This window comes from Pongo pygmaeus, chromosome 2, assembly GCF_028885625.2.
Source record: "Pongo pygmaeus isolate AG05252 chromosome 2, NHGRI_mPonPyg2-v2.0_pri, whole genome shotgun sequence".
NCBI lineage: Eukaryota > Metazoa > Chordata > Mammalia > Primates > Hominidae > Pongo > Pongo pygmaeus.
Genome location: NC_085930.1, coordinates 147,366,854 through 147,391,786, shown reverse-complemented (window position 1 = coordinate 147,391,786; position 24,933 = coordinate 147,366,854). Strand labels below are relative to the sequence as shown.

Sequence of the window (24,933 nt, the reverse complement as noted above, 5' to 3'; positions counted from 1 at the left end):
ATTTTTCCAATGCAGAGGAGCAAAGGAGTAACATCTCAGTACTTGGGGAGCTGGAGCAATATGGGACCAGGAAACTTGAAGGATTACGCCTTTTTCTGGAGTTGAAGGGAATTAGGCCATGTGTTCAGATGTAAATTCCTAGTGACCTGAGGATTTACTGCAACTACTTTTCGTATCCTTTGTAACCCCTGTTACTTGAATATTTATCATGTTATAATAATCCGTCTGCGTTTAGAATAACCAGTTTTTTTCTTTTAGCTTAATTTTTTTTCAAAAGAAAAATTTCAAATATACACAAAAGTAGAATAGTATAATGAACCTCCATGAACCCATCATCCAGATTCAAAAGCTATTCTGATAGCTTTTTAATAATATTTCTGTAGCTTTTAATCATTTAAAAATATTTAACTCTCTAATCCATCTATGTTTATTTTGCTGGAATTAGATAAAAGAATATTATTTATTAAGTCAGTCATCTTTTTTTACTGTATTATGATATGTCTGGCCTACTAACCTACAGTTTTATTTATGCCAGCATAACATAGTTTTAACTATTTTAATAGGTTTTAAACTCATAATTATATTATAAATATTTATAATTAAAATTGCTGATTACATCAGTATTTAAAATTGTATATTACTGTTTGAATATATTTTAATATCTATAGATGAAGTATGCGGATATTCTTGGGTATTTATCTTCCTTTTCAAATATTGGCATGGTAACTCTTAACTAGCCAGAAAAGCTTTTGTTGATAAGCTTTTGAAAAATGAAAGATAAGCCTAAACAATTCCACATATGTATTCATTTGTTTAGTAAATATTTATTGAGTAATACTGTGTGCTAGTATCACATCTGAATAAACTGGTATAAAAACTTTGACCTTAAAAGTGTATCACTGGGTCAATCTCTGTGTTTTACTACTGTTTTTAGCTCTACTTTCTCCCTTTTAAATTGGTGATAATTAGGTCATATCTTTTAAAAAACTGCAAATGAGTAAAATTGTCTGGGACATCTTACGCATGCCCTGCATCACTCTGGCCCCAGGCCTTTAGGGAAAAACAAAGGACCGTGATATATAGGATAATCATAGATATGGATGGAATATCTTTTGTTAGCTCTTGACTTAGTATGACAAATTCATAAATTATTTAGATGTAGAAAGAAACTTTGGAGCCATCTCATCCATTCATTCTTTCCTACACATAGAGAAGGGTAAGACAAGACCTCAAGTAAATGAAGTCAGTGAGTAAGCATATGATAGTATGCTTATACTTACTGTCATGGTTTCTTTAGACCTGTTTAAACCATTGAGCACCCTGGCATTTGGACCAATATGTGATTTTATAGCTGGTTTACTTAGCAAGTGAAAAACAGATTAGACTAACTATAGTTTACTGAACAATATACTGGTTAATTACAATCTAGTGGTTCTGCAGACAAGTAGGCTTTCTAAAACTTGGCATGTTTCTTCTTCCAGTATGTTCCTTCCTTCTCCAAAATAAAGATGTTTTTAGTGTAGAAACAAACAACCAAACAAACAAAAAGAGATGTTTTTCATGGTACAGTATTCATGACTTTGTTTTTGTTTTTGTCTGCTTCATTACAGGTTCATGTCAGGGCTGGTCTTTTTCATGGTACTGAGCTCCTGTGTAAAACCATCGTAAGCTCAGAGGTATCAGGGAAAAATGATCATATTTGGAATGAACCACTGGAATTTGATATTAATATTTGTGACTTACCAAGAATGGCTCGATTATGTTTTGCTGTTTATGCAGTTTTGGATAAAGTAAAAACGAAGAAATCAACGAAAACTATTAATCCCTCAAAATATCAGACCATCAGGAAAGCTGGAAAAGTGGTAATGATATACCAACTTCTGAGGATTGTTTTATATAACGGAATAATTTTAAGACTGTTTGAAATAATTGAGTAATATAAGTTAAATTATATTAGGTAACTTTGATCCTTAAAAACTAATTTTAAGAAGATAAGAAATTTCCATGTTTATATCTTTAGATTTATATTCATGCATTTATTTATGTTTATGTTCGTGCATTTTTTTTGTAATCTTGCTCCTTCTACCATGGATTTTCTTTTGGCAGATTTATAAGTGTTTTATTACATATGTAATACTTTTAAGAAGATATGAAGAATGATGATGTTTGAAAAATTTACAGTTCTGCAGTCTTTCAACTGAAATTTCATGTGACAGATATGTTTAAGAATTCAGAATTTTGTGCATTTTAGAAAGATCATTGGTCGTAACTGACTCAACATATCTTGTGGAGTCTGGGGCATAAATGTGTCATCAAACATGTTAATATTTGGAGTGAAATATATGAATATTCACACTAAATGTGACTATCATTAGCTTTTTGTTATCTCTGGCCACTTTTTGCTGTCACATGAGCTATGAACAAACCTTCAGTTTTTAGAGCTTCTCGGATTTTGAAATTATGAATATAAGAGGATGGACCTGTTGTCATACTTTCATCTTCCATGTTATGTTTTCAGTCAAATGTTTAACTTTCTTCTTGCTTTTTGAAAGCTTTTTGGTGGGGATAGGGACATTAATTTTTTATGTTTTTAAAATCTAGTTACTATATTTATCTATATATTAATTTGTGTTATTTTATTCTTTTTTTCTTTTGAGACAGAGTCTCATGCTGTCACCTGGGATGGAGTGCAATGGCACGATCTCGGCTCACTGCAACATCCGCCTCCCGGGGTCAAGGGATTCTCCTGCCTCAGCCTCCTGAGTAAATGGGGTTACAGGCACCCGTTACCACACTCAGCTAATTTTTTGTATTTTTAGTAGAAACAGGATTTCACCATGTTGGCCAGGCTGGTCTTGAACTCCTGACCTCGTGATTCACCCACCTTGGCCTCCCAAAGTGCTGGGATTACAGGCATGGCCACTGCGCCTGGCCGTGTTCTTTTATTCTTAACATGGGAATATAAGCATCTCCTCTGGTTATCATCATATAATCTTCTAAAAAATAATTTTTAGGCTAGGCGCAGTGGCTCATGCCTGTAATCCCAACACTTTGGGAGGCTGAGGTGGCAGAATTGCTTGAGGACAGGAGTTGGAGACCAATCTTGGCAACATGGTGAGATCCTGTCTCAAAAAAAAAAAAAAATACCCTAAAAGTAAAATAACTTTTAATGACTAAAAAGTCACAAAAGCATTAGTTCCTTAGTATTTTTTTCTTCCCTGATATAGAATTATCCTCAAAGTGTTTGATTATAAGATTTTTGATACACTATGGCAAAATTAATCTATTTAAATGTTTGTATAAAAGTCCTATCAGCTCAATGCCTCCTTTTTAGAGATATATTTATATGCCTAGAGACATTATCTCCTTCCACATTGAGATTTATGTAGGTTGAAAGCTCTTAAAACACATATTCTGATATTATACATATTTTCTTGGATTATTAAAGATTTCTCATTTTGGCTGGGCGTGATGGCTCACACCTGTAATTCCAGCACTTTAAGAAGAGGCTTAGGTAGGTGGATCACCTGAGGTCAAGAGTTTGAGACCAGCCTGTCCTACATGGCAAAACCCTGTCTCCACTAAAAGGACAAAAATTAGCTGGGTGTGGTGGCGGGTGCCTGTAATTCCAGCTACTCAGGAGGCTGAGGCAGGAGAATCTCTTGAACCTGGGAGGCGGAGGTTGCAGTGAGCCAAGATCACACCACCACTCCGGCCTGGGTGACAGAGTGGGACTCCATCTCAAAAAAAAAAAAAAAAAAAAAAAAATCATTTTCACAAGGCTTTTTAGTCCATATTCTATTTTATTCATATACTATTTATTATGAAATGTTAATTGGGTTTTAAGGTTCTTCTTAAATGTAATAAAGATAGTGAACATTTTTCTATGTATATCTTGTTCTCATTTTAGAAGATTATTTTGGAAATCATCCAGAACTTTCTAGAACTAACATTGTTGAAACAAAGGACATGTGCATGTTTACACCTTAAAGTTATTCTTAGCATATTTATGCAATGATATCTTTTTCAACAGCATTATCCTGTAGCGTGGGTAAATACGATGGTTTTTGACTTTAAAGGACAATTGAGAACTGGAGACATAATATTACACAGCTGGTCTTCATTTCCTGGTAAGATTTACATTCTTATCCTTAGTGTTAAACCATAACTAACTTTTGGCATGTGGACTAGTTAATATTTATGAATCACCATTCTTTCAATTTAATAAATAAAATTATCATTTTGTATTATTTATTCTAAAACAGATTTACACAAATTATTTTAACATTATCATAAAATTACTTGTTTCTGAGTAGATTTCTTTACAAATTTTGTTTTGGTTTAAAATCGGCCTATATTTTATTTTATTATTTATTATTTTTTTTATTTTGTAGAGACAAGGTCTCGCTATACTGCCAAGGCTGGTCTCAAAACTCCTGGCCTCAAGTGATCCTCCCAAAGTGCTAGGATTACAGGCATGAGCCACTGCTACTGGCCTGTATTTTAAACGGTTATTTTAACAAGTTAGTATTTTAAACATACTTCCAACAAATAATGTACCATTATTTTGCTAGTAACAAGTTAACTCTAGTATTAACAAATTATTCATTTAGCTCATTACAGATTGTCTAGTCTCGCCATGGGACATAACTTTTAAGTTTTGTGATGGGTAGCTTTGTCTTTAAATCTTATGCATCTCCATATTTAGGAATGAAATAGACTAAACTTCTTTTTTTTTTTTTTTGCGACGGAGTTTTGCTCTTATTGCCCAGGCTGGGGTGCCATGGTGTGATCTCGGCTCACCACAACCTCCGCCTCCCGGGTTCAAGCGATTCTCCTGCCTCAACCTCCCTAGTAGCTGGGATTACAGGCATGCGCCACCACGTCCAACTAATTTTGTATTTTTAGTAGAGACGGGGTTTCTCCATGTTGGTCAGGCTGGTCTGGAACTCCCGACCTCAGGTGATCCGCCCACCTCGGCCGTCCCAAAGTGCTGGGATTACAGGCGTGAGCCACCACGCCTGGCCATATTTCTGAATATATTTCTTATTTTAATGAATGTGTGTTGCTTTCAGCATTTTTTGTAGGTTTTTTTTTCTTTTTTTTTTGAGAAATTCTCCTAAGGAACAGTGTCTTCTTTATAATAACCTTTGTTGCTCCTAATTGTGCTTTCTTCATGAATAGAAGGAACATCTCTAATTAGGGAGAAATAGTAAAAACACTTTTTTTTTTTTTTTTGAGATGGAGTCTCGCTCTGTCACCTCGGCTGGAGTGCAGTGGTGCGCTATCCGCTCACTGCAAGCTCCACCTCCTGGGTTCATGCCATTCTCCTGCCTCAGCCTCCCCAGTAGCTGGGACTACAGGCGCCCGCCTCCACACCTGGCTAATTTTTTGTATTTTTAGTAGAGACGGGGTTTCACTGTGTTGGCCAGGATGGTCTCGATCTCCTGACCTCGTGATCCACCCGCCTCAGCCTCCCAAAGTGCTGGGATTACAGGCGCGAGCCACCGTGCCCGGCCTAAAACACTTTTTCTTTAGTTGGCTTTAGCCTGAAATTTGAGGTAAATGGAGCACCTTCCACACGCTTTTATTTCTCAAATACTACTCAAAATACCCTCATCAAATGAGGTAGATGGTTTTATTTCCATTTTTACAGATAAGTGAAGCTCAGAGAAAATAAGTTAGTCTTACATAGCTGTTTCAAACCTAGGATTTGAATGAAAGACTATTCAAATCTTGCCATTGGTCTATACTGCTTTCCCAAGTGTTGGAATTTTTAGTGTAAATCTTGCATTATAATAGTGGTTTTCTTTTTCTTTTTTCTTGTCTGTATAATTTGTTGATATATCTAGTGAAGTTGTAAACTAATTTGAATTTGAATTTTTTAATTCATGGCTTTGTAAGTGACATTTCAAAATGTTCATGTACTAGCAGTTGTCACCTGGAAAATTACTTTTGGATAATCATTTACTGACATATCTATAAACTCTTTGCAATCTAATAGTGTGTGTGTGTGTCCTTCTATTCCTGTCCTCTCCAGTATGTACCTCTAACAATTTTCACTAATTATGTTATTCCCCAAATGTAAGAGAGCTGTGTATATTTGACGTATTTCTTTTTGTTTGTTTGTTTGACTCAGGGCCTCACCCGGTCACCCAGGCTGGAGTGTAGTGACTTGAACACAGCTCACTGTAGCCTTGCCCTCCCGGGCTTAGCCTCCCGCCTCAGCCCCCCAAGTAGCTGGTACTACAGGCAAACGCCACCACACCCAGCATTTTTTTTTTTTTTTTTTTTTCTATTTTTTGTAGAGACAGGGTTTCGCCATGTTGCCCAGGCTGGTCTCGAACTCCTGAGCTCAAGTGATTTTCACCTCCTCAGCCCCCCAAAGTGCTAGGATTATAGGCATGAGCCACTGCTCCCAGCCTATTTGACATATTTCTTAGGAGGAACTAAACTTTCACAATACAATAAAATATAGCAGCAAAATACTGTACTTTCTTGAGAATCTTAATTTAGACTCACACGTGTTCTCCAGAATCACCAACCAACTTGACTAGTATTTTTAGTAAAAATTACAATTTTTGGTGGTGTTAACTTGGCATAATACTATGAGCCTGACTTCCTCTCTGAGAAAATGTATGATAAAAAATAATAAATGAACACAATTAGTTCTGCATGTGTCAGCTCTAGAATTGTTACATTTAACCCAGTAGGGGCAAACAAGAAGCAAAGAAACTACAAATAATCTACCATCCAGAGTCCCTAGGTCATCATTACAAGGTATATAATCACATTTATTATTTTTTTTTCCTAACTTTCCATAATTTTTTTATGTGGACTAGGAAATACAAATGTCGATTCCTGTTTTTCTCCCTATACTTACACAAAATGACACATTCTGTGTAATGTTCTGCTCCTTGCTTTAGTCACCATATCTACATATCTACATATCACCATATCTTCTCTACATATCTATGTAGAGAACTGTTTTTCCCCCCATGCCTGGACTGTTAGTTTTTTTTTTTTAAGCAGAATTGTGTTCTTATAGTTCAAACAGTGCTGCTATAATGAATAACCTTGCTTATGTACAGTGTATATCTGAGATAAATTCCTTAGAGGTGGGTTTATTGATTCAAAGAATAGATAAATTTATAAATTCTTATAATTACAAATTGTTCCTCAATAGCATGTATCAATTTTTACTCTCCATGTGTAGTATATATGAATGCCTTTTTTTTGCCAGATATAGTGGCTCACATGTATAATCCCAATGCTTTGGGAGACTGAGGCAGGGGGATCACTTGAGTCCAGGAGATTGAGACCAGCCTGGACAACATAGTGAGACTCTGTCTCCCTATACACACAGAAAAAGAGTGCCTTTTTTTCTGACCACTTTTGAGCAAGGCTAAAGGATTACCTCTATATATGGGGCTAATAAGTACTAAAATACTAAATTTGATTTCAGTTAGGTTACATTTGATAGGACAAAAGTATAATAGTACTAGAGAGCAGAAGTATGAAACTGTAAATTGCTGAGAAATCAGCTCTAGAGTTGTATAAATTATTAGAATTGAGCCAGATGCAGTGGTGTATGTGCTTGTAGTCCCAGTTACTCAGGTGCTTGAGGCAGGAGGATTGTTTGGGGCTAGGAGTTTGTATCCAGCCTGGGCAATGTGGCAAGACCCTGTCTCTAAAATACAGTAAGATAAAAAAAAAAAAGAGTTGCCTCCATCCAGGTGAAAATTGAGTTTGGGCTGGGTGTGATTGCTCACACCTGTAATTCCAGCACTTTTGGAGGCTGAGTTAGGTGGATCTCTTGAGCTCAGGAGTTCAAGACCAGCCTGGGCAACATGGTGAAACCCTGTCTCTACCAAAAATTAAAAACTTAGCCGGGCATGGTGGCATGCGCCTGTGGTCCCAGCTACTCAGGAGGCTAAGGTGGGAGGATCACTTGAGCCTGGGAGGTGGAAGTTGCAGTGAGCCAAGATCATGCCACTGCACCCCAACCTGGGTGACAGAACCCTGTCTCAAAAAAAAAAAAAAAGAAAAGAAAAAGAAAATTGAGTCCGTGAGGTGAGAAAATATTTAAAAAGGTGAACGAAGAATTAAGGAACAAAAACTTGTAAAGATTTTCCAGCTTTAGGAGATAATTCTGAGTGTGCATACTTTATGGACATTAGACCTAAGTAGAGTAGAGCTGATATTTTTTTTCTTTAGGAGATACAGAGAGAACAACTGTACTACAGTCAGTATAAGAAAAGAAAAATTACTTTGGAGGGGGGGATCTTAGATTGTACACCTAACTCTATTTTCTCATCATGAGTTTCTTATCTGTGAAATAAAAAAATTATATAATGCGAACTCCAGAGTTTTCTAACTACACTGAAATTCTAAAATCACACACACAGTTCTGTGAATTGACCATATTTAGGGTGGTGGAAAAGGAAAAGGAAGGAGTACCTTGAAGAAAGAAGCAGTTGGTGAGGTAAAAGGAGTGCCACTTAATGGAGTATTCCAGAGGCTACCAGAGAAGGTATTTTCTGTCAGCAGTTACAGGATAATAAAGAGCATTATCATTAGATTTGATAAGAAGAATGTCATTGATGACTTAAAATACCAATTTGGTTATTGTGACAACCATGAAAACCAGATCACATGTGATTAAGAAGTCCATATATAGTGATGAGATTATAGTTTCTATGGGCCACCTAATTTTGATGGAGGGAGAGCAGTTCCAATTAAAGTCTTTTCAAGATTGAGAACTAAATTTGAATTAAGAGGTAAAGTAGCCATTCAGTTTTGTTAACTTTCTCATTTTTAAAAGATGTATGCAAACTCACACTGAAATTTTGTTCCAAGCATTAACAGAAAATTAGAGGATTACTGATAGAATTGTCTGTCACACTTCTGTAGTTGACATACTTCTAAGGTGATTTTCGTAGGAGGAGATCCATTACAGCTTTTTTAAAGCTTAGTTTTAAAGACATTTTTTAAGAACCAAAATTATTTGCATGTTTTAGATGAACTCGAAGAAATGTTGAATCCAATGGGAACTGTTCAAACAAATCCATATACTGAAAATGCAACAGCTTTGCATGTTAAATTTCCAGAGAATAAAAAACAACCTTATTATTACCCTCCCTTCGATAAGGTAAGCTAATTATTTAAAGGACCACTATGCATGAAATAATTGAATGATTATTAGTTCCTCTATGTATAGTTTAAGCTCTATCTGTCTCTTTCAAAACTTTCCATACAGTGACAGCTTTGTTGAGTGGGAGGACCATGGATCAGGGAGCCTTCTTAACTCTGTTAGTTTTGGTTTTATCACTGACTAAGTAAGAAAAGGTACCTCCAGGCCGGGCGCAGTGGCTCACGCCTGTAATCCCAGCACTTTGGGAGGCCGAGGCGGGCGGATCACCTGAGGTCGGGAGTTCGAGACCAGCCTGACAAACATGGAGAAGCCCTGTCTCTACTAAAAATACAAAATTAGCTGGGCATGGTGGCACATGCCTGTAATCCCAGCTACTCGGGAGGCTGAGCAGGAGAATCGCTTGAACCCGGGAGGCGGAGGTTGCGGTGAGCCAAGATCGTGCCATTGCACTCCAGCCTGGGCAACAAAAGCGAAACTCCATCTCAAAAAAAAAAAAAGAGAGAGAGAGAGAAAACGCATTTCTGGAGTTCACTTTTCTTATTTATAAAATGAAGAAATCATAATTGTTCTATTTTTTAATATCTCAGACCCTTAAAGGGCTATAAATATATTCATATGTAACTCTGAATATATAAAATGTTTCAAATATTAAAGGTATAATCACTGCTGTATTAGAATTGATACTCAAAGAACAATTGATTTTTTTTGAATATGTCTGTTAGTGGCGCTTCCTAATGTAGTTATATTATAGAATCTATAGTAAGGACTTCATTTCTAAATATATTTCTTTAATATACATACTGCATGTCTTGGGGATGAGGAGATTATCTAATGGGGACTAAATATAGGGCTATGGTAATTTACATGCTAAGAGAGCTGAGCTGTCGTATATTTTATCTTTAGGTTTGGCATGGTGTTTTTTTTCAAAAAAAAATGGAGTGTCTCTCTGTCATCCAGGCTGGAGTGCAGTGGCACAATTATTGAGCCTCAAATTCCTTGCCTCAAGCAACTGTCCTGCCTCAGCATCCCGGGTACTGGGATTACAAGTGAGAGCCACTGCACCTGGTAGTGTTGATTTTTATAAGGAAATCTTTGAACAAATTCTCAAAATTTAGGAGCCAGGCACCATGGCTCAAGCCTGTGATCCCATCAAACTTGGGAGTCTGAACCAGGAGGATAACTTGAGGCTAGGAGTTCAAGATAGCCTGGACAACTTAGAGAGACCCTTGGCTGTACAAAAATTTAAAAGTTAGCTGGGTGTGGTGGCATGTGCCTATAGTCCTAGCTACTCTGGAGACTGAGGTAGGAGGACTACTTTAGCCCAGGAATTTGAGACTGCAGTGACCTATGGTCATGCCACTGTGCTCCAACCTGGGCAGCAGAGAGAGACCCTGTCTCTGGAGAAAAATAAATGTTCAGAAAATAAGCTGGAAGTTTATTTAATTTCCTCAATCCGCTTGAGTACAAACTACCTTTGAAGATTGATATTATACTTTATAAATACTTAAATTAATCTACCTGTACATTTAAAGTATTAGCAAATTAAATTTATATAATTCACTCTCTTCATTTTCATTATAATTGGATTTTATCCATCTAAGGAGTAATTTTTTATTTCAAGTTTTTTAAACATATTTTTCTGAACAATAATTTACAACCAAATTAAATTTTGTGCTTATAATAGAAATTTCAGATATGGCAAGAATCATATACGTTAATACACACTGAGTAGAAAAAGCTACATTTTGACTCATCCAATACATTTATGTAGTGTCTTTAGTTATTCCTTTGATAGAAATTTATCCATAAGCCGTAGCTACTCGTGATACATTTAATAGTCTTAGCTGTGGCTATTATCATGTTCGGTTATGATGTGTGTTCAACAGTTATAGGCTCTTTTGGCTCAAATGAAATGCTTTTTGAAGTACTTTTATAAATATAGCCTCTTATATTTGCAAATATAAGTATTTTTAAAGACTATTTCAAGAGAAGTTTTATTTCACCATTGCTCCAGTCATCTGCAAATGGTCATTAAAATTTTTTTTTTTTTTTTTTTTTTTGCCTTTCTAATCCCTTGGAGAGTCTTTCTTGAAGAAGATCAGTTTGGGATAGAGATTTTAGTCTTTAAACATATATAAGCCAGGGACAGCAGCCTTTAGTCCCATCTGCTTGAGGCTAAGGTGGGATAATTGCCTGAGCCCAGGAGTTCAAGGCGAGCTTGGGCAACATAGACCCCATCTCAAAAACAAACAAAAAATGTGTAAATAAGTATATGCTTATTGATCTCCTTCAATTGTACAAGTTAGATATTGTCATTATTTCTACTTTTGGTGTCTGTTAATTGAAGAAAAAACATAATGACAAAAGCTTATTCTACAATTTAGTAACTCTTACATGTTTTTGTGTCTTCTTAACTAGAATACATTTACTTATATTTAAAAGAAAATTTTTGACATATATATGCTAGCTGGTACTTATTTTATCTCCAGACAATTTTAGTGCTTCCTAGGAGTCATAATCCCTTATAGCAATACCATCATTTCCCTGTTGTCAAGAGTTTAAAGCACTTGAGAAGCATGATTTTGCTTTTAAAATTCATGTTTCTGTTACAAAGCATAGCAGTGCCAGATCTTATGTAGTCTAAGTACAAATGTAGTCATTTACACTTAAAATTCTACAAATATGAGAGCCAAAATTCATTTTCTTTAATTTTTTTAAACAGATTATTGAAAAGGCAGCTGAGATTGCAAGCAGTGATAGTGCTAATGTGTCAGTAAGTATCAAGAGTTTTAAATGGCCCTTTCTTATGGAGTTGTGCACATTATTAGATACCTTTGCCTCATAGTAATGAACTCACAGAAGACCATAACTCATATGCAAGAACAGTCTGTGAGTGTGGGTAAGTATGCACATAACAGTGTTTTGTTAAATTGCAGCCCAATTTGTGGGTGATCTGGGTTCAGTGGGCAAGCCCTTTTCTGATACAAGTACAGGTTTAGCAGGTAGTCTATAAGGGATTCTGTGGCACCTCATAGATTAACAATGCTGTCATAGTGAATATTATTTAGTTTAATGAGGAGGCTGTATTTCTCTCAGGTAACAAAGCAGATTTAGTAATAGGCACACACATCATCATGCAAGTGACCCAAATTTCTTCCATCTTAGTGCTCTGCCATATTTAACATGTATTTTCTATTTCATGGTTTAATATTACTGCTTCAGCTTCCTACTTTACTATATTCCAGCCAGCAGGAACAGGAAAGACAATAGTAGTGGTCACACCCCATTCTTATTCAGGATATCATTAGTATGTATCATTTCTGCTTACATGTCATTGGCCAGATCTTACTGTCCATGCCTAAGTACACACGCATCTGAGAGGTGCAGTCTTTGGCCACACCATCAGTCATGCGCTTGGCTAAGAGTAAGAGATTCTAGTACTAAAGGAAGAAGTGGAGAATGGATATTGAGGGTCAAATAGTAGTCTCTGCCACATATACTATTCCCATTTGTTTCTATGCAGATACTACAAATAGGTTACTTTGTTGACTTGGGTTGCTATATTTATATCTATATCTACATCTATATATCTATATCTATATCTGCATATATATATCTATATCTACATATATATAAATATGTATACCATCTGTGCTTTTTAATTTAATTTTTTGGCTCTTTCTAGTTTGACTTTGTTGAGCTGTAATCCAATATTCTTGTCATCAGTTTACAACTTTTAAGTCTATTTAGCAAAGCCATTCTACCTGTAGCATGGCAGTGTCATAGAGACTAGGAGGCAAACTGGAGACAATGTGTATGTTTTTCCCATTCTCACAGAATCAAAGCACTATTTAATTTTGGCCAGTTGGTGAAATGTCTGGCCTAGGCTGTCTTCTCCTTTGCCATTAGAGCTCTCAGAATCTTTCCCTAGTTTCTCAGTGTGAGTCATCTGCTACTGCTTTCTTATTAGTGTTTTTGGCTTAAATTTTGTCTTTTGAATTTGAATGCTTGACCTTAGGAAAGAGAGCAGTAGTGCCAGGCTCCTAGTCTTTACAGTTTACGAAAGGCTCTGGGCCAGTTTGGGACCATAGTAGCCAAATTCTTCCTCTCTCTGTCTTTTTTCCCAAAGTTTTGTGTTATTCAGGTTTCTGGAGACAGTTTCAGATAATAATTTAATTTGTAAACGTTGTGCAAATTTTAATAGCTTAAATTATATATATGGCCTGATAAAAATTTGCATGATCAATTGATGAGGCTGGTGTGATAGGATCATTGTGTTTGACTGCTTTCTCTTGCTGAGCATGTAGACTTGAGAATGGCCTGGAATCTCTAAGAAGTAAGAGTTTATTAAAAAAGTAAAATAGTAAAATAAAAGCGGAAGCAATCTCAGAGACTAGTTTAAAAAAATGTGTTTGTATATAAATTTAAAAAATAAGAGAAAAACTTTAAAAAGAGACAACTTCAAGAGCAGTTACCTTTTTGTAATGATACAAAACTGCAAGAGCAGTTACCTTTTTGTAATGATACAAAATAAATTTCTTACAGGTGTTAATTTATCAGCTTATTAGGCAATTACTGAAACAGATAATTACAGTTTAAGCTTAGGAGATATAGTTACACAGGCAGGTCTTGGTTCAAGTGCCTGTCTCATTACCCTTTATAAGACAATATTGCTCGTTGAACCTCAGATAAATGAATTAGTTTTTACTATTTCCACCATAAACTTGTACCTGACCTAAATCAGAGAGTTTGCTACACACTGAGCATGCAGTAATCTTGCCCAGGTCTGATATACTTTTACAGTTTGTTTGTTTTTTATTAGGCACAAAGTACAATTAATAAATGGTAAGGATGGGTGTGATGGCTCACCCCTATAATCCCAGCACTTTGAGAGGCCAAGGTAGGAGGATTGCTTGAACCCAGGAATTTGAGAGCAGCCTGGGCCATACAGTGAGACCCCATCTCTATTAAAAAAAAAAAAAAGTATTAACTGGGCGGGGTGGCATGGACCTGTAGTCCCAGCTACTTGGGAGGCTGAGGTGGGAGGATAGCTTGAGCCTGGGAAGTTGAGGCTGTTATGACAGAGTAAGACCCCGTATCTTATATAAAAAAAAAAAATTGTAAACCAAAAATGAAAGTTTCTCTCTGTGACTCCCACCTACCTTCCTCTCCAGAGCTAACTGTAAACAGTTTAATTTGTAGCTATCAATCCTAACTTTATATGTATCTCCCCCTTTAAAAGTGAGATCTATATATACATATATAAAACTCTCTCTCTCTCTCTATATATATATGGTTTCTACTTTTTTCATTTGATATACTTTGTGGATATTGTCATGTGAGTATGAATAGGTCTACTTTTTAAAAAATACCTTTCTAACATTCCATAGCATTAATTACTAGTATCTATTAGATTTTTCTTTTTTTTTTTTTTTTTTGAGACAGAGTCTCACTCTGTTGTCAGGCTGGAGTGCAGTGGCATGATCTCAGCTCACTGCAGTCTCTGCCTCCCGGGTTCAAGCGATTCCCCTGCCTCAGCCTCACAAGTAGCTGGGACTACAGGCGTGCGCCACCACGCCCAGCTAATTTTTTGTATTTTAGTAGAGATGGGGTTTCACCATGTTGGCCAGGATGGTCTCGATCTCTTGACCTCATGATCTGCCCGTCTCGGCCTCCCAAAGTGCTGGGATTACAGGTGTGAGCCACCGCGCCCGGCCACATCATGTCCTTTTACCCCTTAATTCTTCAGTATTTCCTTTAAAAAATGGCATTTTTATACATAACCTGAGTACATTCATGAAAGTCAGGAAAATAATACTGATTCATTTCTATCTGATCTGCAGATTTTATTCAAATTTAGCCAGTTTTCTCCGTCATGTGCTTTATAAGTCTTGGATCCAATCTCTGGTTACTTGTTGCATTTCATTATCAGGTATATTTAGTTTCCTTCCGTCTGAAACGGTTCTTCAGTGTTTTTTTGTTCTTTTTTTTAAATCTTTAATGACTGACATTTCTGAAGACTATAGGCCAATTATTTTATAGAATATCCCTCAGTTTGGATTTGCCTGATGTTTTGTCATGTTTAGGATCCCAGTTATGCATTTTTAGTGTGAATATCAAAGAAGTAAAGGTGTAGTTTTCTTACTGCATTTTATCAGGAGGCAATATCGATTTTTACCACTACTCTGGAAGTTAACTGTTATACCTTGGTTAGTACGGTGTCTGCTAGGTTTTTCTAGTATAAAGTTAATAAATAAAGGTTTTGTGGGGGTGTATTTTGACACTAAGTAAACATTCTACTTCAGATCAAGCTGTCACCCACTTCTTTTTGCATTCACTAGTACATCTTGCTTGAATCAGTGTTACTGCAGTGGGTTGCCAATTTTAAATCTTGCTTTTCCTTTTGGATTTATTAGTTGGCTTATAACATAGGATACAGGCTTTTCTTCTACTCTATCTCTATCTATCTCTCTCTCTCTCTCTCTCTCTCTCTCTCTCTCTCTCTCTCTCTGTCTGTCTGTCTGTCTGTCTGTCTGTCTATCTATCTTTTTAGAGTCAGGGTCTTGCTCTGTTGCCCGGGCTGGAGTGCAACGGTACAGTCATAGCTCACTGCAGCCTTGAACTCCTCTTCTCCCCCATTCATCTCTTTTTTCTTTCTTCTTCTTTTTTTTAACTTACAGGAGATGGATTTGTGATTTCCATTTATTCAATGATTTGTAATTAATTACTGTCATTTATCTTAATGTTTAATTTATCCCAGATCTGGCTCATGGGAGCCCATTTAAGCTGTCTCTTGTCTCTTTTTGCTTTGTCCCTATCATTCTTTGAGCATTTCCTTCTTTCCGATACAACAGCGTACTCCACACTCATCTAGTACTTTCCCTACCCCTGCCTTGGAATCAGGCATTTCTCCGGAGAGTTTCATTTTTTATATTCAGTTTATTCCTTTTATTTGTGAAAAGTATGTAGGGAGGGAGGGAGGGAGGGAGGGAGGGAGGGAGGGAGGGAGGGAGGGACGGACGGACGGACGGACGGACGGACAGATGGACAGATGGATGGAATGGATTGACAGGGTCTCGCTTTGTTGCCCAGACTGGAGTGCAGTGACACGATCATGGCTCACTGCAGCCTCAACCTCCTGAGCTCAAGTGATCCTCCCACCTCAGCCTCCTGAGTAGCTAGAACTGCAAGCACACGCCACTATACCTGGCTATTTAAAAAAATTTTTTTAATTTCTATTTTTTTTAGTAGAGATAGGGGTCTCACTTCGTTGCCCAGGCTGTTCTTGAACTCCTGGGCTCAAGCAGTCTTCCTGCCTTAGCCTCACAAAGTGCTGGGATTACAGGCCTGAGCCACCATACCTGGCCTATGTAAGATCTAGGCCCTGGATATGCTCATTGCCCCTGGGTATAAAGTAAGTAAGCGCTCTTTGGAGAATGCAGGGGTGCAGTTGCTTCCAGGCCCTTTTGTGAAACAGAGCTAGACAGTATATATTTGTTTACCTCCATATGTTTGGGAAAATAAACATACACAGAGATATATTTATTTATCTATCTATTAAAGACCATGAGTTCTCATCAATACCTCTAACATGGATCCATTCCCACTGTATATTTTCTAGTCTTTGTCTTTTCATATTTGTAATTCCCTTTTCTAATGGTGAGAAATCTGGATTTCTATTAACTTTGGTGTATTTACTTATTTGCTCAATCCCCTGTTTGTAATCAGTCTTCTAGTCTTATAACTGTCTTCTTAGTCTCCACCTCAATATCCTTGACTGCTTTTTGTTGGTCAAGTCTGTATGTCTGGGCAACACTTCATTAACTCAACTGTCTGTCCCCAGCAAGCACACTGTTAACATGCCATCTGAATCTCCAGCCCTTGTGAAGATGACAGATGAGTTTGTGGCCTTCCATAGGGAAGGGAAAGGAACCATAGGTTTTTGTTTTTGTTTGTGTTTTCCCATGTGCTTATAGCAAGGTGTTTGTTTTATTTTGGTCAGTAATCATTATTATAATATGTGTGTTTGTGATTTTTAAAAAACAGTAGAAAATAGGGTTGTGATTTTCATTGCTTTCTACCACTGTTATCTTATTTTGGTACAAGCATTTGAACATGTATTTAAGTTCTTCAGTTATACTGTACAGTATAATTTTTCATTACTGATATTTTTGTTGTTGTTTTATAAAATAATCTAATATTTTGTGTTTTTTTAGGCTTTTTGGTAGTTTTTACCTTGGCATTATTCAACGTTGTGCTTTTCATACCTCAATAATACAAACAGTACAATTATGCAGCTCCACTGCTCTCCCTACTTAGCTTATTCCTAGGTCTTCAGGGTATTTACTTACAGTAGTCTGTAGAGGTCTAATTTGGATCCACCAAATTATACTCAGCCTGCTAGCTTTTTGCTAGCTTTTTGAACATAACAGCTGTCTGCCTTTCTCTGACATGAACAATTTACATTCTGTGTTGTTTGCAATAACAGGTTTGGCTAGGAGTTTCATTTTCAAATTCTGATGACATCTTTTTTTTTTTTTTTTTTTTTTTTTCTGAGACAGAGTCTCGCTCTGTTGATGGAGTACAGTGGCACGATCTTGGCTCACTGCAACCTCCACCTCCCGGGTTCAAGTGATTCTCCTGCCTCAGCCTCCCAAGTAGTTGGGATTACAGGTGTGCACCACCGTGCCCAGCTAATTTTTGTATTTTTGGTAGAGATGGGGTTTCACCATGTTGGCCAGGATGGTCTCAATCTCTTGACCTCATGATCTGCCTGCCTCATCCTCTCAAAGTGCTGGGATTACAGGCATGAGCCAACATGCCTGGCTAATGACATCATTTTTTAGTGAAACCCAGTTATGCACCCTTTGTAGGTTGAATCTGTAAATATAAAACCACTATAATTAGATCTTTTTGTGTTTATTAGTCTTTTTGTGTTTATTTTATTTAGTACAATGAACCTTATCTGCCTACTTACAAGATCCCAAGAATTTGGAGTTTACTTATTTGATTTGTCTTTGGCTATCTTAAAGAAGATAGGGTAGAATGCATCCTCTTTAATTTATTAAAACTTGGAATTCTTCAGCTTGATAGAACAGAAGCTTTTCGTGTTTTTAATATTTTTTCAATGTTGTACAGAACATTTGGAAAAATTATTATCTTATAGGAATAAAGTTATAAAAAATTTATAAAACTTTTTATGGCCGGACACAGTGGCTCATGCCTGTAATCCCAACACTTTGGAAGGCTGAGGCAAGTGGATTGCTTGAGCTCAGGAGTTCGAGACCAACCTGGGCAGCATGGAGAAACCCCATCTCGACAAAAAATATAAAAATGAGCTGGGTGTGGTGGTGCTCGTCTGTGGTCCCAGCTACACAAAAGGCTGAGGTGGAAGGATCGCTTAAGTCCAGGAGGTTGAAGCTGCAGTGAGCCAGATTGTGCGACTGCACTGCAGCCTGGGTGACAGAGAGACTCTGTCTCAAAATACAAGCAAACAAAACCCTTTTCTAACATAATGGAAGATGAATCTATAATGAAATCCTAAGGGAAACAAGAGTGTTTGACTCATAACCCTAACCTGTAAAGTTGATGTTTAAGATAATATTTCTTTGTGTCTTTGTCAGTGGCGGATACTATGCAAGAGATTCCTTGGGTTTGACACAGCGTGTTAATTTCTACTTAAAGAAAATGAAATGGAGTGTATTTCACTCTCCATTTCATTTCAATGACCATGAGGGCATGTAGCATACTTCCTTTGACTTAGTTTTCCAGGGTCTGGTAATTTTCCTATCTTACTAACTTTTATGTCAATCATTCCCAAGTAGCTAATATTTTTAGATACTGGACAGAAGTCATATATTGATCATCCTCAATAACTAGAATAAATAAGAGATTTAGGCAAAACACCTAGAATACATGTGTATGTGTGCCTGCCTGCCTTTTTCTGTCTACTTAACCTGAGTGATATGCTAATCAGAAAACTGGTCTGCTAACGATTAGCTTATTTGTGTTTTTCAGGGGCCTTTATTCTAGATGTAACTTTTAAACACTTCCCAAAGATATCTATTATAGAGAATTTATGAATTATCTTCTAGTCTGTTTTGTTTAGTTATTTAAACTATTTGAGTTATTTATTACTCAAATTTATTTATTTATTTATTATAAACCTATTTGAGTTATTTATTGTAATAGGATATAGCTTGATTCAGAATTTTAATGTAAATATGTTAGTGAGAAATTTGTTTTAATTTTTTAAATTATTTTTAAATTATTATTATCATTATTTTTGAGACGAAGTCTCAGTCTTGTCCCCCAGGCTGGAGTGCAATGGCGCGATCTCAGCTCACTGCAACCTCTGCTCCCGGGTTCAAGTGATTCTCCTGCCTCAGCCTCCCAAGTAGCTGGGATTACAGGCGCCTGCCACCACGCCCAGCTAATTTTTGTATTTTTAGTAGAGACAGGGTTTTACCATGTTGGCCACGCTGGTTTCGAACTCCTGACGTCAGGTGATCCACTCGCCTCGGCCTCTCAAAGTGCTGGGATTACAGGCGTGAGCCACTGCGCCTGGCCTTGTTTTCATTTTTTATATTCAGTTTATATATTGTATGCTCTGTACTAGGGATATACATGGGAAGAAGATATCATTTCCATTTTGAGATGAGTTTATCGTTTGAGAGCATGAAAAGTAGAATGAACAATATTTTTTTTAAAAATACTAATGAGTATCATTGCAGTATGCAGTAGAGGATACAGTAAATCGTGTGGAATTATTAATATTAGAATATAATTTGTGAGATTTAGAGCAACAGGAAAAGTATGAGGCCATGTTTTCGAGGTCCTTATATCCTTTGAGACTATCTTGAATTTTATTCTATAGACAATGGCAGAGCCAGGGAAAGGTTTTAAATATAAAACATTACAGTTTTGTCAGGAAGGCTGTAGACAGAAGATCAGAACTGTTTATTGGCCAATTGGTACTTGTTCATCAGCTTAGTTTCTCTCTACCCAGTCTACAAGATAGTGGCAAACGATCCTTTTTCCACTTCTTAGATACAATTTCCAGCCATTCTACCCTACACTTTGGTCACATTGGGAGAAATGCGCTAGAAAGACTCATAGAGTTTTCAGTTTCTCACGCATTTTTATGCATGTGTTTATTGCCATTGTGATGACAAGAAAGTAAGTAAATATTTAAATCTCCACTAACAACTGGACAAACTGAAGAGAATACAAGTATTAACTTAATCTTCTTTGTATTATAACAAAATATTTAACTCTTAAACTTTGAACTTAGGAAAGCTTAAACTTTCAACTTAATTTAAGAAAGTTAAACAACTTTGGTTATGATCTGTCTTTGTTCTGTTTTCTTCTCAGTAACGTGTCTCCCTGAAGGACAATGTCCAAAAGTCACTTCTCTTACTTAATAAAATTATACTTAGTATTTCCATTCTTTTTTATTCTAGCTGTATGCTATTTTGAATTGGATTACTTTTGAAACTAGTAATACGATAATTCTATTTATTTTCAAGTTCATATGAAATCCCATTAAAGTACTGTCAGGTATAAAATAATATTACAGTATAAATCCTTACAGGATCTTCTCAGATGATTTTGGAAAGAGATTTTTAGGGAAAATCTGTTTTGATTAAGGTGGTATAATTTTAATGTAAGCATGGGGAGCACACCTCTTTCTTTTAATGTTAGTGGAATTCAGAGAGTCTGGATCCAAAACAACATGGGCTATATTTTTTTTTAGTATATTTTCTTGTAGGGATTGGGAAGGAAAATGAGAGAACTGTATTTTTTCCATGCTTAGTTTTAGCCAACATTTGATTCGTAATCTAAGGAGATTTTAGACCTTTGAGTCAAGGCACAAGCCAAGAAGGCCTTACTTTTGTTTTTAACCTCATATGTTTAGGTCATCTTTGGTTTTTTGTTTATAGAATTTGAAAATTAAAGAAACTCAGTTCAAATAGTAAATGACTTGGTTGTGGGTTTTTGTTTGTTTGTTTGTTTTTGAGACAGGGTCTTGCTCTGTCACCCAGGCTAGAATGCAGTGGTACAATCTCGGCTCACTGCAGCCTCTGCCTCCCAGGCTCAAGTGATTCTCCTGCCTCAGCCTCCTGAGTACCTGCGACTACAGGCATGCACCACTATGCCTGGCTAATTTTTTTTTTTTTTGTATTTTGTATTTTTTGTAAAGACGGGTTTTCACCATGTTGCCCAGGCTAGTCTCAAACTCCTGAGCTCAGGCAGTCCACCCACATTGGCCTCCCAAAGTGTTGGGATTACAGGCGTGAGCCACCTTGCCTGGCCTGACTTGGATTTTTATCCAAAAAGCAATACTGCCACCCAGTGTTTACACAGTTTACATTTTTAGATTTTTAGAAACTGTTTTGAGAATCTCTTCATCCTTAGCTTAGAAATTATTAAAGGATCTGCCTTTTTTTTTTAATGGAATTATATTTTTGTATCTCACATACTTAGGTTCATTTATTATATATAAATGTATATAAATTTACTGAATGTTTGCCATGGTGTTTGCACAATTAAATTCTATAATGAGCATTTTACTTTTTTAGAGTCGAGGTGGAAAAAAGTTTCTTCCTGTATTGAAAGAAATCTTGGACAGGGATCCCTTGTCTCAACTGTGTGAAAATGAAATGGATCTTATTTGGACTTTGCGACAAGACTGCCGAGAGATTTTCCCACAATCACTGCCAAAATTACTGCTGTCAATCAAGTGGAATAAACTTGAGGATGTTGCTCAGGTAACAAAAGATTGTTTCTGTAACTTTTTTGGGTGTATGGTACTTGGTTGGATTCACATAAAGTATCCTTTTCTCATAGGTATATTTTCATAGATAGGATAATTTAAGCAGGAGAAATTTTGAGGTTTTAAACTCTTATACTCCAAGTAATGGACCAGAACATTTCCAGAATTTAAAAATCTCAGATTTTGGGTAGGATTGCCATACCTTTCACCAAATATAATTGAAACATTGATCTTGGGACAATTATCTATCAAAAGTACCACTTTCTAAGACGTGGGTACCTTCTACCAGCTTCATCAGTGAACTCCAGAGTTTTAAATCTTTTAGACTCTTTGCAATGCCTGTTCTAGAATGAATGTCCATTGTTTGAAAATTACATCTATTACAGAGAATAATATTTTAGGTAATATATCATTCAGGTCAATTTTAACATTCATTTCAGTTGTCCAGTATTGCTGAATGTATGCGTTTTGACAGAATAGAAAAAAGACCATTTTGCTTCAAAAAACCACCAAATTTTAGTTCCCTGATTTAATTTTCAAGACCCTGCCAAAAAGCACTGGCATTTATTCAATTAACAACCCACCAGTGCTCAATAGAAAGACCTTTGAAATGGTTTTTTTAATCAGAACAAATAAATTTGGTCTACTAAAATATCCAAATTTTTTCATGTTACTTATTTAAGTTCAATGAACCTCTCTAGTATGTAGTCTTAGTAATTATCTATAGTGACTAAAAATTTAGTGAAGAAATACAGATTTATCTTAATTATATGCATTTTAAAAATCTTTGGATTTATTGTTTCACTTCTCAATTTAAGAGTAGAAAGGATTTCTTTTGTGTTTACTTTTAGTGTCTAAAGATCTTTGGAGCCAGGCATGGTAGCACACAGCTCTAATCCCAGCACTTGGGGAGGCCAAGGCAGGTGGATCGCTTGAGCTCAGGAGTTCCAGACCAGCCTGGGCAACATGGTGAAACCCCATCTCTACAAAAAATACAAACATTAGCTGGACATGCTGGCATGTGCCTGTAGTCCTAGCTACTTGAGAGGCTGAAATGGGAGGATTGTTTGAATCTGGGAGGTTGAGGCTGCAGTGAACCAAATGCCATTGCACTCTACCCTGGGCAATAGAGTGAGACCTTGTCTCAAAAAAATAAAATGGCCGGGGTCTGTGGCTCATATCTGTAATCCCAGCACTTTGGGAGGCTGAGGTGGGCAGATTAGGAGGTTGAGACCAGCTCAGCAATATAAGACCAGCCTGGGCAACATGGCGAAACCTTGTCTCTACAACAAATACACAAATTAACCAGACATGGTGGCGCACACCTGTTCCAGCTACTCGGGAGGTTGGGACCGGAGGATCATTCGAGCCCAGGAGGCTGAGATTGCAGTGAGCCGAGATTGTGCCATTGTATTCTAGCCTGGGTGACAGAGGGAGACCCTGTCTCAAATAATTAAATCAATCAATCAATCTTTGGAGACATGTTATATAATTATAATATTGTGTGTACCTCGATTAAACTTGTTTCCACCTTAGACCAAATTAGACTGAAAAGGAACTATTTTATTTTAATTTCTGTAGAATAGTTATTGTCTTCTAGCCACTGATGTATTATCTAAATTCAGGATTCGTTTTCCATGAACCTTCAGTAATGGAAAACAAGATCTAAGCATTTTTTTACTTGACACATTTGCCTGTTTCTTTTGGATAGTGTCTAGTGCTGAGTGCATATCTAAGAAATGCATCATATTATTTTATTAGAATCACAATGGAAAGAATTTCTTGCTGTACTCTTAAAAGCTGTCTTATAGAGAGGTTTGGTGAGTTTTGGCAATTTATTTAATTTTACACTTACATGATTTAATTTTTAATAATTATAAATAATTTTACCAAAGTCATTACTTTCCAATGGTAGAGTTGTTTTTAACCACAACATTGCTGAACCTCTAATATTACATAATCTTATCTCTCTTTTTCAGTGTTATTTATGGGCAGTGTATTCCAAGTATTAACTGGAGATATGAGGAGTTTTTTTTATTACTGCTATTTCAAAACCTCAGGAAATGGTCTCTTCCCAACTCTTCTGCCCATAAAGAAGACTGCTGGTCCATTAGGGCCTTCGGCAAAGCAGGGAGGGGGGCTCTATTAGTGAGAAAAAGTGGGGATGAGGTTGGTGCTTTATGTCTTTATATCAGTATTTCTCAACCTGTTTTCATCACTATACCTCTAGGAGCTTTTATAGGCCCTTTTCCCCCCAATAACCCATGAGATTTTGATTCTGTAGATACATGGTACATCTGTTCATGTACGTATGTGTATCTGTGCTTTATACATAAAAAAAGAGCTAGCTTTATTCAATACAGGGTTAAGAATAGCTAAGTAAAACTTAAGTTTAAAGTTAAAATTTAGGCTGGGTATGGTGGCTCAAGCCTGTAATCCCAGCACTTTGGGAAGCAGAGGCAGGAACATCACTTGAGTCTAGGAATTTGAGACTAGCAACATAGCAAGACCCTATCTCTACGAAAATAAATAAATGAAATAAAATTAGCTGGGCATGGTGGCGTGTTCCTGTAGTCCTAGCTACTCAGGAGGCTGAGTTGGGAGGATGGCTTGTACCCAGGAGTTCAAGGCTGCAGTTAGCTATGATGGTGCCACTGCACTCCAGACTGGACAGCGGAATGAGACCCTATCTCTCACAAAAAAAAAAAAAAAAAATTAAAATTTAAAAATTACTAGGCATTTCACTGTATTTGCTAAGTAACTATGTAATTTATTCACATAGGTGAATTCTGATTTGTCAAATTACATATATAAGTTAACAATTTATGCTGAATGCAGTGGCTCACGCCTGTAATCCCAGAACTCTGGGAGGCCAAGGCGGGTGGATCACCTGAGGTCAGGAGTTCGAGACCAGCCTGGCCAACATGGTGAAACCCCATCTCAAAAAAAAAAAAAAAAAATACAAAAAATTAGCTGGGCGTAGTGGCAGGCGCCTGTAATCCCA

At 36.7% G+C, this 24,933-nt stretch overlaps 1 protein-coding gene across 8 annotated transcripts in view; it reads left to right on the top strand.

The window, feature by feature from the left end:
* Positions 1–24,933, top strand: part of PIK3CB (phosphatidylinositol-4,5-bisphosphate 3-kinase catalytic subunit beta) — a 184,203-nt gene that overhangs the window by 117,812 nt on the left and 41,458 nt on the right. For 7 of the 8 annotated variants that reach the window (XR_010125764.1, XM_054482054.2, XM_054482055.2 and 4 more), the window contains 5 exons: positions 1,611–1,862; positions 4,034–4,130; positions 9,021–9,151; positions 11,877–11,927; positions 21,736–21,924. Coding sequence is in view for 7 of the 8 variants with exons in the window: in XM_054482054.2 (XP_054338029.1) it covers positions 1,611–1,862; positions 4,034–4,130; positions 9,021–9,151; positions 11,877–11,927; positions 21,736–21,924 (720 nt within the window). In the remaining variant the exon portion in view is untranslated. The remainder of the gene's footprint in view (positions 1–1,610; positions 1,863–4,033; positions 4,131–9,020; positions 9,152–11,876; positions 11,928–21,735; positions 21,925–24,933) is intronic. The other variant, XM_063662211.1, reaches the window with a different exon arrangement.